The 14,116-nt window shown below is 37.6% G+C and overlaps 1 protein-coding gene across 7 annotated transcripts in view; it reads left to right on the forward strand.

Annotated features, from left to right (window-relative positions):
* KIAA0825 (KIAA0825 ortholog) overlaps positions 1-14,116 on the forward strand; it is a 396,162-nt gene that overhangs the window by 165,762 nt on the left and 216,284 nt on the right. For all 7 annotated transcript variants that reach the window (XM_032403994.1, XM_032403995.1, XM_032403993.1 and 4 more), the window contains 2 exons: positions 6,507-6,686; positions 12,614-12,838. In XM_032403994.1, the coding sequence (XP_032259885.1) occupies positions 6,507-6,686; positions 12,614-12,838 (405 nt within the window). The remainder of the gene's footprint in view (positions 1-6,506; positions 6,687-12,613; positions 12,839-14,116) is intronic.

The following is a 14,116-nucleotide window of genomic DNA, read 5'->3' on the forward strand; positions in this document are numbered from 1 at the left end:
TCATATGATACTCCACCCCGTTTCTTGGGTATTAATTTATCAGACAGGTTTTGAGTCCTGGTTTTATATGCTCCATTTTCTATTCCTGCACTTTCTCTCTAATACCTATGTCTAAAGTGAGTCTTTCAGCTTCCTCCCTTTGGTTAGGGATGCTCGTTAGAGCCTGGTTAATTCAGCATCCCTCAGCTCATGGCACTCTCTTCAACAACATTGCTGCCAAATCCATTTTAGTGACTCAGCAGGAACTTGTCATTAACAGCATTTTTATAGAAAGTAAAAATTAAGCAGTCTTGGAAAGCAAAGTGCTAGTGTACCATGTATGTGTAAATCTTTGGTAGCAATAAACACAGTCTCCTGGTGGGTTGGTGGTAGAGCTGCTCGCCTGATACCCACCCTTCCTTTGAAGCCCTAACAAGTTCACTTCTCCATCATGTCTGCCGTGAAAAGGGCCCTTCAGTGTTACTGAAAAGGCAGTCTGTTTTCAAATCTTATATTTGTTTATAGAATGTATAAGACATTTTATAGATAAAGGAGAAGCAGATGGAATTCAAAATAGCAGCTTTATTATTGGTAAAACCGGGGTCAGAAAATATGGCTTTAAATATGGCTTGCCTACACTGATCTCCAGAGTTAAGTTGATCCTTCTGGCCCTCCAACTGCCCTACCTGCCCCCTTACCACCTCCCAAAACCACCAATAGAGCTGAAAGCCCCGGGACTCCCTTGCAATAGCAGAACCAGCCCTAATAGACTTAACAGAGGGGAGAGCAGGCCAGGGAATGCAACTCCCTGCGGTCCGGTGGGCCCCAAGCTCACCACTGAGAAGAGTCCCCTCTCCTTCCTTAGCTTGAAGTGTCGAGAAGGACAGGAGTGTGACTCATATTAAAGGGGAGAACAATAAGGGAGTGCAGGCCTGGGTTAGTTGTAGATCTGATGGGAAAATACCTCTTGGGTAACATTATTGATTGAGCGAGGTGAGGCCAAGTGGATGACATTTGTCTGAACAATGGATACTTTACGGAGATCTACAACTCATTGATTTTTATGTCTTTCATGACTGAAGATTCTAGACACACCTGGAGGATTTTACATCAAATAAACAAGTGTCTGGTCCAGAAGGCAGAGAGAAAGGAAAAGGAAAGGGCTAGACCTGCATGTGGAGGAAAAGGGAAGGGACTAACTTAAAAAGAAGAGGCAAAAATAATAGAAATCTAGCTGAATCTTCTTGAAAGGAATGGGAGATAGGAGAATGAAAAAGAACACAGAGGAAAATTCCTGTAGTATAAGAAATTCACAGTCTAAGGAAAACCAAGGTTTGTGCATGAGTGCCTCACAAAGGTATTGGTTTTCACCTGGTTTCTAGGGCACAGACCTTAGAAACATCTAGAATCTGCTGAGCCTCACTTTCCATCCAGACCTTCTTAGATAGTAGGTGAAGTTCGACTTAGAAATTACCTTGGAATATTGGAGGTAATAGGAAATGATAAGTCTGGATTTGTGAGGCATGGTTTATGGAGGACTTTAAAAGGTAGCCAGAGGAGTTAGATTTAATGCATATTCTGGCAAGTGTTTTGATTAAAATAAGAGGTTAAAAAAAAAAAAACCTAAAGTGTATTAATGGCATTAGGAAAAGAGAAGGCACACAATTGGAAAAAAAAAAATTCAACATTTGAGTGGCACCTGGCTGGCTCAGTTGGAAGAGCATGCAACTCTTGATCTCAGGGTTGTGAGTTCGAGGCCCACGTAGGGTGTAGAGATTACTTAAATAAATAAATAAATAAAAACTTAAAAAAAATCAATATTTGATTCATTATGGAGAGGGAGTTGAGGGGAGAGACATTTAATTTATAACCTCTAACAATTCAGAGAAGGAGTAAAAATTGCTAAGGCAGTGACCCTGGAGATGAATAGACAATGGTGGGGTGTTAGGCAGAAATAGAGAATACAGCAAGGAACATGAAAAGGACAGCTTAGATTTAGAGGTGATGAATTTGGAAACTTCTTCACAAAAGGGGTCTTTGAAATCAAAAGATAACAGAACTGCTAAGCTAGATGTGAAGCAGCGAGGTTCAAAGAAGGCTAAGGCCAAGGTTCTGGGGGAGCCTCCACGGGCCGATGCCACTTCTCCCTCTCACTACCGTTTCTGTAAACAGTTTTATTTACATCCTTGACCCTGCATTCACATATTGTCTATGACTGGTTTTATGTTATGACAGCAGAGTTGAGCAGCTGAGACAGAGACCAAATGGCTTGCAAAACCTCAAATATTTACCATCTGGCCCTCTCTAGAAAAAGTTTGCCAACCTGGTTCAAGATGATAAAAGAGAAAGAGCTATAGAAAAGATGGGGCACCATGAAACCAAGAAAGCATGGCCACGAGGAAGTCAAGAGAGAAGAGGGTTTCAAAGGAGAAGGTAACTAGAGAAGATACAGTGGATTATGAGGAGGATGAAACTTGGGGGGAAAAAAATCTCTGAATATTCTGACTAGGAGATAAATTTCATTCCAGAAAATGCAATTTCTAGATGGACCAAAACCCAACCAAAAATACTCAAGAGATCTCTTTCTCCCCTCTGCCTTTTTTTCTTCCTTCGTTAGTGTTAAAACCTTAGTTAAACACATAGCACTGCTCCAGGTGCTGTGGGAAAATGCCTCCAGATAAGATGCACATCCAGAGAAAGTCTAAAAATAATGACATGTACTGAGATAGTGTATGTGAAATTGTAGAATGTTATCAGAAATTAAAGGATTTTGCATGAAGGCAGCAAATTGCCACATGCCAAACATCTAGTTTGGACTGAGTACTCTGCATTCAGAGGTTACTGTCAAAAAAATGGCAAAACAGGCTTTGAGACGTTTGAGATTCTAGTTTAATGTAAATAGCACAGGCAAATTCTTACTCCCTTTGTGAACTTGGGGCAAGTTACTTCATTTGTCTCAACTTTACTGTGTTCATCCCTAAAACTGGGATCATCAGCACTCATTCTGTGGAGTATTATGAAGACAAAATGAGATATAAAGCAGTTATATGTGACGTTTGGCATACAGTAAGTACTTTGTGAATAGTAACTTTACCTTTATAGAGCTGGTATAAAGCTCAATTCATAAACTCAGATGTAAAAGGCCTATCAGAATCACTCATCATCTGCAGATCAATGTTAGGAAAATTCTGAGCCCCATCCTACCAGGCTGGCAGAACATTTAATGCTATTCTTAGGGGTCCTACCCCAGTCCCAGCGTGGTGCTGAGGTCCCTGTGAGGCTTTATTGGTCATCAGTTACCCGGGCACCCAGTTCCTGCAGAGATACCTTGTATCCCTGTCCAGATGGTGCATTCAGGTGCAGCCATCGGGTGGGACTTGAAACCTCTGATGAGGCCGAGAGCCTGTGTCAGGGAGCCAGCTTCCCTCAGTGCCCCCCCCCCCCCTGCAACCAGCTTCCCTGGGCACTGCTACTTGCAGACCCAGTGGCTTTGCTTTTCCGTTCCAGAGCATCTCCTTTTTCAGAGGACACACACCATTCTACTTTGGTATCTTATGGTGGTGCCAATATTTTACCTGTTTGGGCCTACAAAAAAATGGCTATTTCATGTCGTTCAAATAACAATTCAAAAGGTTTAGTTTTCTTTCGTTCCTTTTTTTTTTTTTTTTTAAACTCTAGGAAGGCAGCTGACTTCAATGTCTATTTGTGCTTTTCCAATAGCAAAACCCTCTGTGGCAAGGAAACCGAAACAGACTACTTTATTTCAGGGCAAAGGAAAACAGAAAAAAATTTAAAAAAAAATCATTTCATTGAAGCCTCTTGACACGTTTCTATGGTAATAACAATAATAATTATTTTTTATTGTAATTATTCCTCATATCCTACCCCCTTTCTCCAACAGCATTCTCACTGCACGGTTTATGGAGCCCTAGATTACGCATGCTGTGGTGATTGACTAGCTTTGTCTCCCACCTCCCTCCCACCTGGCACACTTTGGCTGTCGCCCTGCCAACAGCTTCCTGCCTTCTTCTCATCCCCCTAACCTTTCTGTGTTGCTGGAGAGTACCAGTACCTCAGGCTTGTCAGGCTGATAAACTTCTCCTCCTCCTTAAAGACTTTCTCTGAAAAAATTTAAAACATCATCTTTATTTGTATTTATTTGTATTGTACTATATTTGACGTGCTTTATTCTCAAACCACTTAGACTTGAGATGATTGAATAATTTGTCTTCTAAACTCGGACACTTTTAAAAGAGGATGCTAGTGAGTAATTATGACGGAACAACAGACGTAAACGAGGAGTGCCCCGAGAAAACCAGGGTGTACGGTCACGCACTCATCCTTACATTGCTGTAGTGATCGGTTACAGACGTCTCATTCCCTCCCCTCACGGACATACATACATATACACAGTCAGTAACTCCCGGGAAGGCACAGGCCTCAGCATCTAGTGTAATATGACCGCTGACACATTAACTCATTAATTAAACCATGGGGATTTTGTTGGAGGAGAACATTCTAGGCTAGTGCAATAGCATAAACCAACAAAAGGAGTGGGAGGGAACATTTATGAGGTAGGGCGAATACACCAATCTGTGTGGAACAGATATTTGGGGATTGGAATATCATTTGGGAAAAGATGGTGCAAACTCTTCATTGTCAGGCTAAGGAATTTCAGGGGAAGGTTTACACATGGGAGAATGACACGAAGGATAACTGATAGTTGTACGTCAGAGGGATTGGAGAGAGGAAAGGGCAGAGAACTGCCGAAACTATTTGAATAAAAAAGATGAAAATATGAATGCCTAGATTAGGACTCTTTGTCATTTAACCTTTTATGCTTTAGACTGCAAGCGATAAAAACCCAGATTAGCCTGGTTTAAGCAGAAAGGAGACTGTATCAGCTCAGCTAACATAAATATATAGGCATTGCTGGATCCAAGTTTTCAGGGTTATATCATCAGGAATATTCTATCTCTTGGTTCTGCTTCTTACTGTATTGGATTCATTCTCAGCCAGGTCCTCCCCAAAATACCCATCAGTAACTTCCAGCCTACTTTCTACCAGCTTTAGCAACTCCGTAGAGAGGGAATGCCACTTTACCAATAGTCCTAGCAAAAATCCCGAGGAGGGGTCTCTAGATCCTGAAAGTCAAATCACAGAGATAAAATTATCCACAGGAAACATAAAAGTCATAAGCTTCCAAATGAGCATGGAGAAGAAATGTACTCATTCCGAAATGATCTAGATTCTATTTATTCAAGATATTTAAAATATAAGACACAAGACATGTTTATTTATTTATTCTACTTTATTTTAATTCCAGTGTAGTTAACATACAGTGTTATGTGTTATCTTTAATCCAATAAGTATTTTTACATATTATGATACTGGGCATATAATGCTAATTAGTCCAAACAAAATAGAAATTATTATTTCACCTTTCCAGTCCAACCTATCAATACAATAGTGTAGGAGCTTATGATTACTTATCTTTGAGGAAGTCATAACAGAGCCAGACGAGGGCTGAAAAGGGCAATTAAAGTGGCTCTGTTTTTGTGGGAATTCCTTAAATAGTTTTCCTGAGGAACCAATTGATAAACCTCTTCAGTCTTAAATGACAGGATCTATGGGTTTAAGAAACATTTGTAAATTTATTTCATTTATGTATTTGCAAATTTACAGCATAATTCTGAGAAGATTATAACTGAATTCCCATGAAATTTATGTTCTGAATAAAGGGTACAATAATGTTCAGAACACAAATCCAGAAGAGAGATACAAAGATTCAACTGGCTTTAAGTAGGTTTTTGATAACAAAAGAATATGTATAGGATAATTCTATTTGGTGTTCAAGTTATACATATATATATATTCATTTATGCATATCTGTATATAATACAAATTAAACACTGCACCAAATATAGGCTATCACTGGTTGGTGGAATTTGGCATAATTTTAATTTTCTTACTTGTCTGTGGTTTTTTGTTCTATAATTTTTAGAATGAATGTATATTAATTTTAAATGACAAAAGGAATCCAAAAAAGTTTCTTTAAGAGAAGGAGAATTCTGACATAAAGGTAAACTAGCTTTGCCTTTTGAAGTGATGTCATTGTGGCCCTTCTCACAATTTTCCCCCCACAGATAGCATAAGAAGCTCAGTAACAATATTGGGTTGGGTGGGACATTACTCTGAAAGAATGTGGCATTTCTCTTATTATGTAAATATTAAATACAGTTTTACTGCATTATGTGTGAGTAAGTGATACGAATTTATTTGTTTATTTATTTATTTATTTATTTTTGAGAGAGAGATGGAGAGAGAGAGAGAGAGAGAGAGAATCTTAAACAGGCTCCACACCCAGTGCAGAGCCTGATGAGGGGCCCGATCTCACAACCCTGAGATCATGACCTGAGCCAAAATCAAGTTGGACACTTAACCGACTGAGCCACCCAGGTGCCCCAAGTGATAAGAATTTAATCACATTCACTGATACTTACTAAATCACTTTTATTCTTTCCAAGAACGTACCTTTCAAGAACAAGCTTCTGATACAGACAATAATCTGAACCAAGGATCCAGCTTGATAGAAACCATCTTTAAAGTATTATACCATTGCAGTTTTTCTCCACAAACATTTGGAAATGTTTTTGTGAGCCACATGGAAGAAGAACAATTATGGGACTCTCTATATAACATCCCAGGTATGAGAAATTTACTATTTGTAAAAGAAGTGTTTTATAGATAATTAAATATATCTTTAAAGGTGTTTTGAAAATTTTATTGTTGTCACTTATGCTGAGTCTGTTATTTGTAAAAGTTTATCTTAGTTTTTTTTTTTTTTCAGTATAAACGTTTCTTTGGGAATCATTAACCATTCGGTCCTATCAAATATAGTATGCTTGCAGAGGTGCCTGGGTGGCTCAGTCGGTTAAGCGTCTGCCTTTGGCTCAAGTCATGATCCCAGAGTCCTGGGATCGAGCCCCGCGTCGGGCTCCCTGCTCAGCGGAGAGCCTGCTTCTCTCTCTCCCTCTGCTGCTCCCTCCTTGCTTGTGTGCTTGTTCTCTCTCTCTCTCTCTGTCAGATAAATAAATAAAATCTTTAAAAAAAAACAACAACAACAAAATATAGTATACTTGCGACAAGGTGAAGGAAAGGTTGGGGGGTGGGGGAATTATGTAATGCAGATTTTCTTTTTTTAAATTATTAGGAAGTGTCCTCTTGTAAAAATTAATTTAATATTTAGCATAGATTATGTTTTGCTATTGAGCATATAAGACATTAGTAACATGTGAAAAAATATTTTGTAATTCTTAGATGGATTTATTCAACAAACTGATGGACAAAACTACTGGTCAATTTTTTTTAAATGTAAAAGGCATTTATTATTATGACCATAGTGTCTCTGTCTCTACAAGGCAAGCATGTTCTATTGTTCCTTTGGGAACCATATGTTTTTCCATTTGTGCTGTTCTTCTGCCTACAGCTAGAATGGATGTTAAAGCCAGAACAAGTTGCATATCTGAATAGAAAGTGTTCATGTGTTGCCCCACCTTCAGGGCCTGGTGAAAAGGTTCTTGCATTATTTTATACTTAATCTCCTGGCTTTAATTCTGCATAATATCTTGGGAAAACAAAGAATGAGAACTTAGTAGTTAGTCCATTAACTATTTACATCATTTACATTTGGCTGTCGACCTATAAACTGTTTTATACACTGTTTTGGAAACTACTTTTGCATAAAATATTTCCTGGGACCCATATAAAAAAATCTAACTTGCTCATATTCATGGTTTTGTTCTTCCTGGACTTTTTGACTATCCTCTAGACATTACTTGAATATCTTTTTAGCTAGTTTAAAGTCATTATGTTACAACTTTTCTTGGTCATTATCCCTGAAAAATAGCAATAGATAACTTTTTGTAATGATTTTAAAAACCTGAATGTATCACTTAATGGCTGTGTAATAATTATCTCCTTTTAAAATTTTATCTCCTAGTTTCCATGTATTTCTTATGGCTACCTCTTCACCCAAAGGAGGGACAGTTTTCTAGTTAAAAAGACTGAATTACTTCTGATGTAGACTTTATGGAACTGAACCTTGAAAAATAACCTTGAAAGCTCCTCCACCCCTTTTGCTTTTAGGTATTCAGGTGAATTGAGAGCTGAATTCTCTCACAGGATTATAAAGAATTGGTGACCCACATGCTTCAACCACCATTTATTCTTCAACTTTTAAGTTTTTGAACCATTTTGACTCTTAGCACAAAACTGTACTGAAAATGACCTGGAAGATACCAATGGCCTTTAGGTGCTGCCACCAGAAAGCAAAAGTGCTACTTGCTCATGATTAGTCTTCTCTTCACCTACACTTTGACCAAACCCTTCTCCACTAGGTCAGACAAGTCTCTTGAAAAAGGTATTACACTTACTAATACAGCCTGAATTGTGTGGGGTGTTTCAAAGGATCAGAACTTCAAGTTTGTGAAACGTCCTTTGTCTTTGTGTGAATTGTTTCTCTGTAAATATGAAATATTCTCTGGGTCTTGAATATTTTCTAGAACCTGAGACCCTACAGCGGTCATGAGGGACTCAACTTTTGTACACTTAGGTATAAGATATATACATAAGTGAATACTTGTAGGAATTATTTCAGACTTATCTGTTAGATCAATTCTGAAAAAGAAAAATTAAAATTTTTATTTGACCTTCACTTACTCCTTCTTCAATGTCTTTCCTTACTTTATGTGGATCCAAGTTTTCCCTGTATGTACTTTCCCTTTTCTTTATAGAACTTCTTTTAACATTTCTTGTAAGACAGGTCTACTGGAACAAATGTCTTCGATTTTTGTTTGCCTGAGAAAGTCTTTATTTCTCCTTCACTTGTGAAGGATAATTTTGCAGGGTACAGAACTCTAGGTTGTTCAGGTTTTGTTTTTTGTTCTTGATGTTGTTGCTGTTTTTGCAACACTTTAAATATTTCACTCCACTCTTCTTTGCATGGTTTCTAAAAAGTTGGATGTTAATTCTGACATTCATTCTTCTATAAATAAGATAAATTTTTTTTCCTCTGGCTTTTTTCAGAACTTCTTTATCTTTGCTTTTTTGTAGTTTGAAAATGATATGTGTATGAGTAGTTTTAAGCATGTACCCTGCTTGGTGTTCTCTGAGCTTTCTAGATATGTGGTTTGTGTTTGATAGTAAATTGAGGGGAACTTTGCAGTCATTATTGTGTTAAATATTTCTTCTGTTCCTTTCTCTTTCTTCTCCTGGTATTCCCATTACACGTATGCAAGTATGTTACACCTTTTGTAGTTGTCCCACAGTCCTTGGATATTCTGTTCTTTTTTTTTTTTTTTTTTTCCCCAGACTTTGACCTCTTTGCTTTTGAGTTTTGGAGATTTCTATTGAGATATCCTCAAGCCCAGAGTTTCTTTTCTCACCTATGTCCAGTCTACTAATAAGCCCAAGAAAGGCATTCTTCATTTTTGTTACACTATTTTTGATGTCTAGTGTTTCCTTTTGGTTCTTTCTCAAGATTTCCATCTCTCTACTTACACTACCCATTTGTTCTTGCATGCTGTCTAATTTATCCATTAGAATCCTTAGCATATTAATCATAGTTATTTTAATTCCTCGTCTGATAATTCTAATTGCCATATCTGTTTCTGATGCTTGCTCTGTCTTTTCAAATTGTGTTCTTTGCCTTTTAGTATATCTTGTAATTTTTTTCTTGAAAACTGTACATGATGTATTGGGTAAAAGAAACTGCTATAAAGAGGCTTTTAGTGATGTGGGGGAGAGATTTGGGGGAGGAGAAGCATTCTATAGTTCTGTGATCAGGTCTCAGTCTTTAGTGGGCCTATACCTCTGGATGGTGTACTTCGCAAGTGTTTCTCAGGTTTTTTTTTTTCTCCCATTTTATGTAGGAGAGTATGACTAGAGTGGGCTGAAGTTGCATATGTCCCTTCTTCTAGGTCAGTTAGGCTCTGATAATATCCCAGTGGGTAGGCTCTATTTTAGTAGTTTCTCCTGAGGGCAGCCCTTAAGAACAGAGTGCTCTGGCTTATTTCAAAATATTCCTTTTCTTCTCCTCTTGCTAGAAGCTCTTGGAGATTTTTCTTTGACATTTACTATGGGCACCTAGTTGAACTCATAGAGGTAAAACTCACAGAAGTGTGGCAGCCTCCACATGACAGGGTCCCCCTGGAGTGTTAACTCTAAGACTTGTCCACACTGAGTCTCCAGCAGTTCATCAATTACAATTCAGACTTTCTCCCTTGGCACTTGTTCCCATGGTAGGTTGCGCTTATGAGTCTCCACTCCAGTAAGCTGTGACTCCCTATATTTGTTGTTTGTCACTCCAGTCTTGGGGACAGTGGTTTGCCTAGTGTCCCCACCTCTCTACAGATCCAAGAAGAGTTGTTGATTTTTCCATCTATTTAGCTTTTTACTTGTTGTTAGGACAGAGTGGTGACTTCCAAGCTCTTTATATACATAGAGCCAGAAACCAGAAGGGCTTGTCACTTGCTTTATTCTCTCTACTTCTTATTTTTCCTTTTCTTCTTGCTATATCTGTACCTTATCCCTACCATAGGTATCCCATGCTCAACTTGTTTCAGAACCCTGCATCAAGAGAACACTGGGCACCCTATACTATAATATTATAAACTTTACAGAAATTCATCTTAGGTAATAATAATAATAGCATATACTTACATAGTGTATATAGTGCCTACAAATTAATTCATATAGGTTTTAAATAATTCTTTGAGATAAGACTGTTATTTTCTCTATCATTTGTAATACGTTGATTTTATTTTAAAAGGAATAAACATTCCCTTTTAATAAAAGGAAATAGGGGAATTTCTGGCTTTCTAGAATTTTTAGATACCTGAGATGTATTTAATCCATAACTCCACAGAGTTCAAGCAAAATAAATATTAATTACAGATACAGGAAGAAGTCTTCTTTATGCCTTTCAATGAATTAAAGTCTTGAAGCATCACTTAAAAAGATAGACTGCTCTATCCTCCACCATTGCCATAAAGAGCATCAGCTCACCCAATGATTGCACTATGTTAAAAAGTTAAACTCTCAATATTGGATAGTATCAAGATTCTCTTAAGCATGGCGGTTCTTTTTTTTTTTTTTTTTTTTTAAGATTTATTTATTTATTTTAGAGTGAGGGAGTGAGGGAGAGAGAGAGAATCCTGAAGCAGACTCCTCACTGAGCACAGAGCTCAGTGCAAGGCTCCACAGGGGGCTCCATGTGGGGCTTGATCCTAGGACTCTGAGGTCGCGACCTGAGCTGAAATCAAGAGTCACTCAACAGACTGAGCCACCCAGGCATTCCAGCAGCATGGTAGGTTTTTTTTTTGTTTTTTTTTTTTTTTAATTTTTATTTGTTTATTTATCAGAGAGAGAGAGCACAAGCATGGGGAGCGGCAGGCAGAGGGAGAAGTAGGCTCCCTGCTGAGCAAGGAGCCCTACGTGGGACTTGATCCCAGGACCCTGGGATCATGACCTGAGCCGAAGGCAGAGGCTTAACCGACTGAGCCACCCAGGCATCCCAGCAGCATGGTAGTTTTAACAATGGATTGAGTCATTTGAGAAATATCACCCCAGGGTGCCTGACTGGCTCAGTCAGAAGAGCATGCAACTCTTGACCTCAGGGTTGTGAATTTGAGCCCCATGTTGGGTGTAGAGATTACTTAAGTAAATAAAAGTTAAAAAAAAAAAAAAAAAGGAACATTACCTCAAAATTTGAGGGGAAAAACATATAGATACTTTTCTGTATTGATTCAAGTGGTTATCCCAAGACTTCCCTGTCATATTAAAAAACAAGTAAAATTTTATTGCATTTATCACACAAGTAATGCATAGTCATGGTAGGTAATATATATAATCAGAAAGAAGGCAGGATGGCAAAAAGAAGGAAAGAAGGGAGGGAGGATACAAAAGAAACAAAAGTAAAAAGGGGAAAAAGGAAAGGAAGAGGAAAATATCTGAAATCACATCAGTCATTAATAATCACCATTAATGTTGTAGAGTGCATCTTTTAATTCTTTTGTGTGTGTGTGCATGTGTGTATTTAAAATAAATATCATGTCATGCTTTTCCTAACCTGCCTTTATTTTTCTACTGAATAATATGTGGCTTTATTGTATAGATGTGTAGCTATTTAAACAAATAACCAATTATTGGACATTTAGATTATTTTCAATTTACCTTTATATCCTTTACATGATTGTAATTAATTTCTTAGGATGAAGTCTTAGAGACAGAATAAGTGGGTTAGCAGGTAAGTAAAATGTTAAAGTGTTGATATTTTTGCCAAGTTGTCATCTAAGAAGGTCATACCATTTATATTTCTACCTTTAGAGTTCCAAACCACAAGCAAATGTTGTTATTCACTATTATTTTAATTGCCATTTTCTTTATTACTAAGAAGAAACTTTTTTTCCCAAATGTTTATGGACTGTTTATTAATTATATGATTTCAAAGTTAAAAGCAGCTCTCCTTTTCTATAGCTTTAAATTAGATTACTGACAAACTGAATTCCCAGTTGAATAACACACAAAATATTTCCAGATTCTGCTAACTGTAATATGCTGTCTGATTTTAAAGTCTCAACGTGCATGGAGTCCGAGCTAGAGGTCATCCGATGCTTGAGATTGGCACTGACTGACGCTGTCAAGGACATCGTACAGCAGATAATATTTGTGATGAGCTCTGGGAGAAGCTGTGAGACCAACCTCAACAAGCACAGCGTTCCTGAATGTTTGCGTGAGAGCATTCCAAAGGAATGGAATTACATTCCAAAAGAAACTAAAAGGAAAGAATCAAGCAAAGGTATCTTCCTTTCTTTCTTTCCTTTTTTTTTTAAAAAACATATCCGCAAAGAAGCAATTTTCCAGGATATGAAATCAAGTAAAATTCTAAAAATTGTAAGATTTGTAAACTATATTAGTCCTTTTCCCACCATTTCTGTGTATTTGGGACCTGTAATTTTTTTTTATTGTGAGCCTTATGACCAACGAAACTAGAAATGAAAATTACTCCAATGGTCAAAGTCTTTATTTAACTACAGAATTTTCTGTGATATGTTGTGTTCATGTTAGTATTAACAGATTAGTCAATGATTGTGACTAACCTTAAATCTATTAAGTAATCTAAAATTCATACTCTCAAGAAGATTGTTCTGAGGTTCAGTTTAATATTTTTCCTTAAAGTTTTTTCCACTGCAACCACCAATTATTACTTTCTTTTCTCTTGTTAACAGACCTACTTGTGTACTGTTTAGGTAAAAAATAGCACCCCATTTAGTAACCATGTGGTTTTTTTAACAGAGTATTTTCCCCCGATATCTATGGTTCTGAATTCAGTGCATTGTTCCTATTAGGGGCCGTGCATCTAAGTGTGTTTTAGAACCATGAGTTACATTATTCGTTTATTTTATTTTATTTTTTAAAGATTTATTTATTGGGACACCTGGGTGGCTCAGTCTCTTAAGCCTCTGCCTTCAGCTCAGGTCATGATCCCAGGGCCTGGGATCAAGTCCCTAATCGGGCTCCCTGCTCAGTGGGGAGCCTGCTCCTCCCTCTCCCTCTGCTGCTCCCCCTGCTGTGCTCTCTCACTCTCTCTGTCAAATAAATTTTTTTAAAAAAAGATTTTATTTATTTATTTTAGAGAGTGGGGAGGGGAGGCAGAAGAGGCAAATCCTCAAGGAGACTCCGTGCTGAGCAGGGAGTCCGACTTGGGGCTCGATTTCACAACCCTGAGATCATGACCTGAGCTGAAACCAAGAGTCAGATACTCAACCGACTGAGCCACCCAGGCTCCCCCCATTTATTTTATTAATTAAGACCTCTCTTCTTACCTGGTTTCTTTGTACCTATGTGTTTCTGTGTTAAGATCCCTTTGAGTATATTATGTAGCCATATTAATGAACCTTCTTTAGGATTTTTAAAATAAAACTTTTCCCTTTATATTAATCTTTAAAGAAGAATTTTTTTCATGAACTTAAGGAAACTTTCAATGGTAAAATATTCTAACTGAACCTACCAAAGTCAATTGAAGGGACTAGTCTTTCTTTCATTCTTCTCCATGGAGATCCTAACTAATGTGGCT

The sequence above is a fragment of the Phoca vitulina genome, unplaced genomic scaffold (genome assembly GCF_004348235.1).
Source record: "Phoca vitulina isolate PV1807 unplaced genomic scaffold, GSC_HSeal_1.0 scaffold6, whole genome shotgun sequence".
Taxonomy (NCBI): Eukaryota; Metazoa; Chordata; class Mammalia; order Carnivora; family Phocidae; genus Phoca; species Phoca vitulina.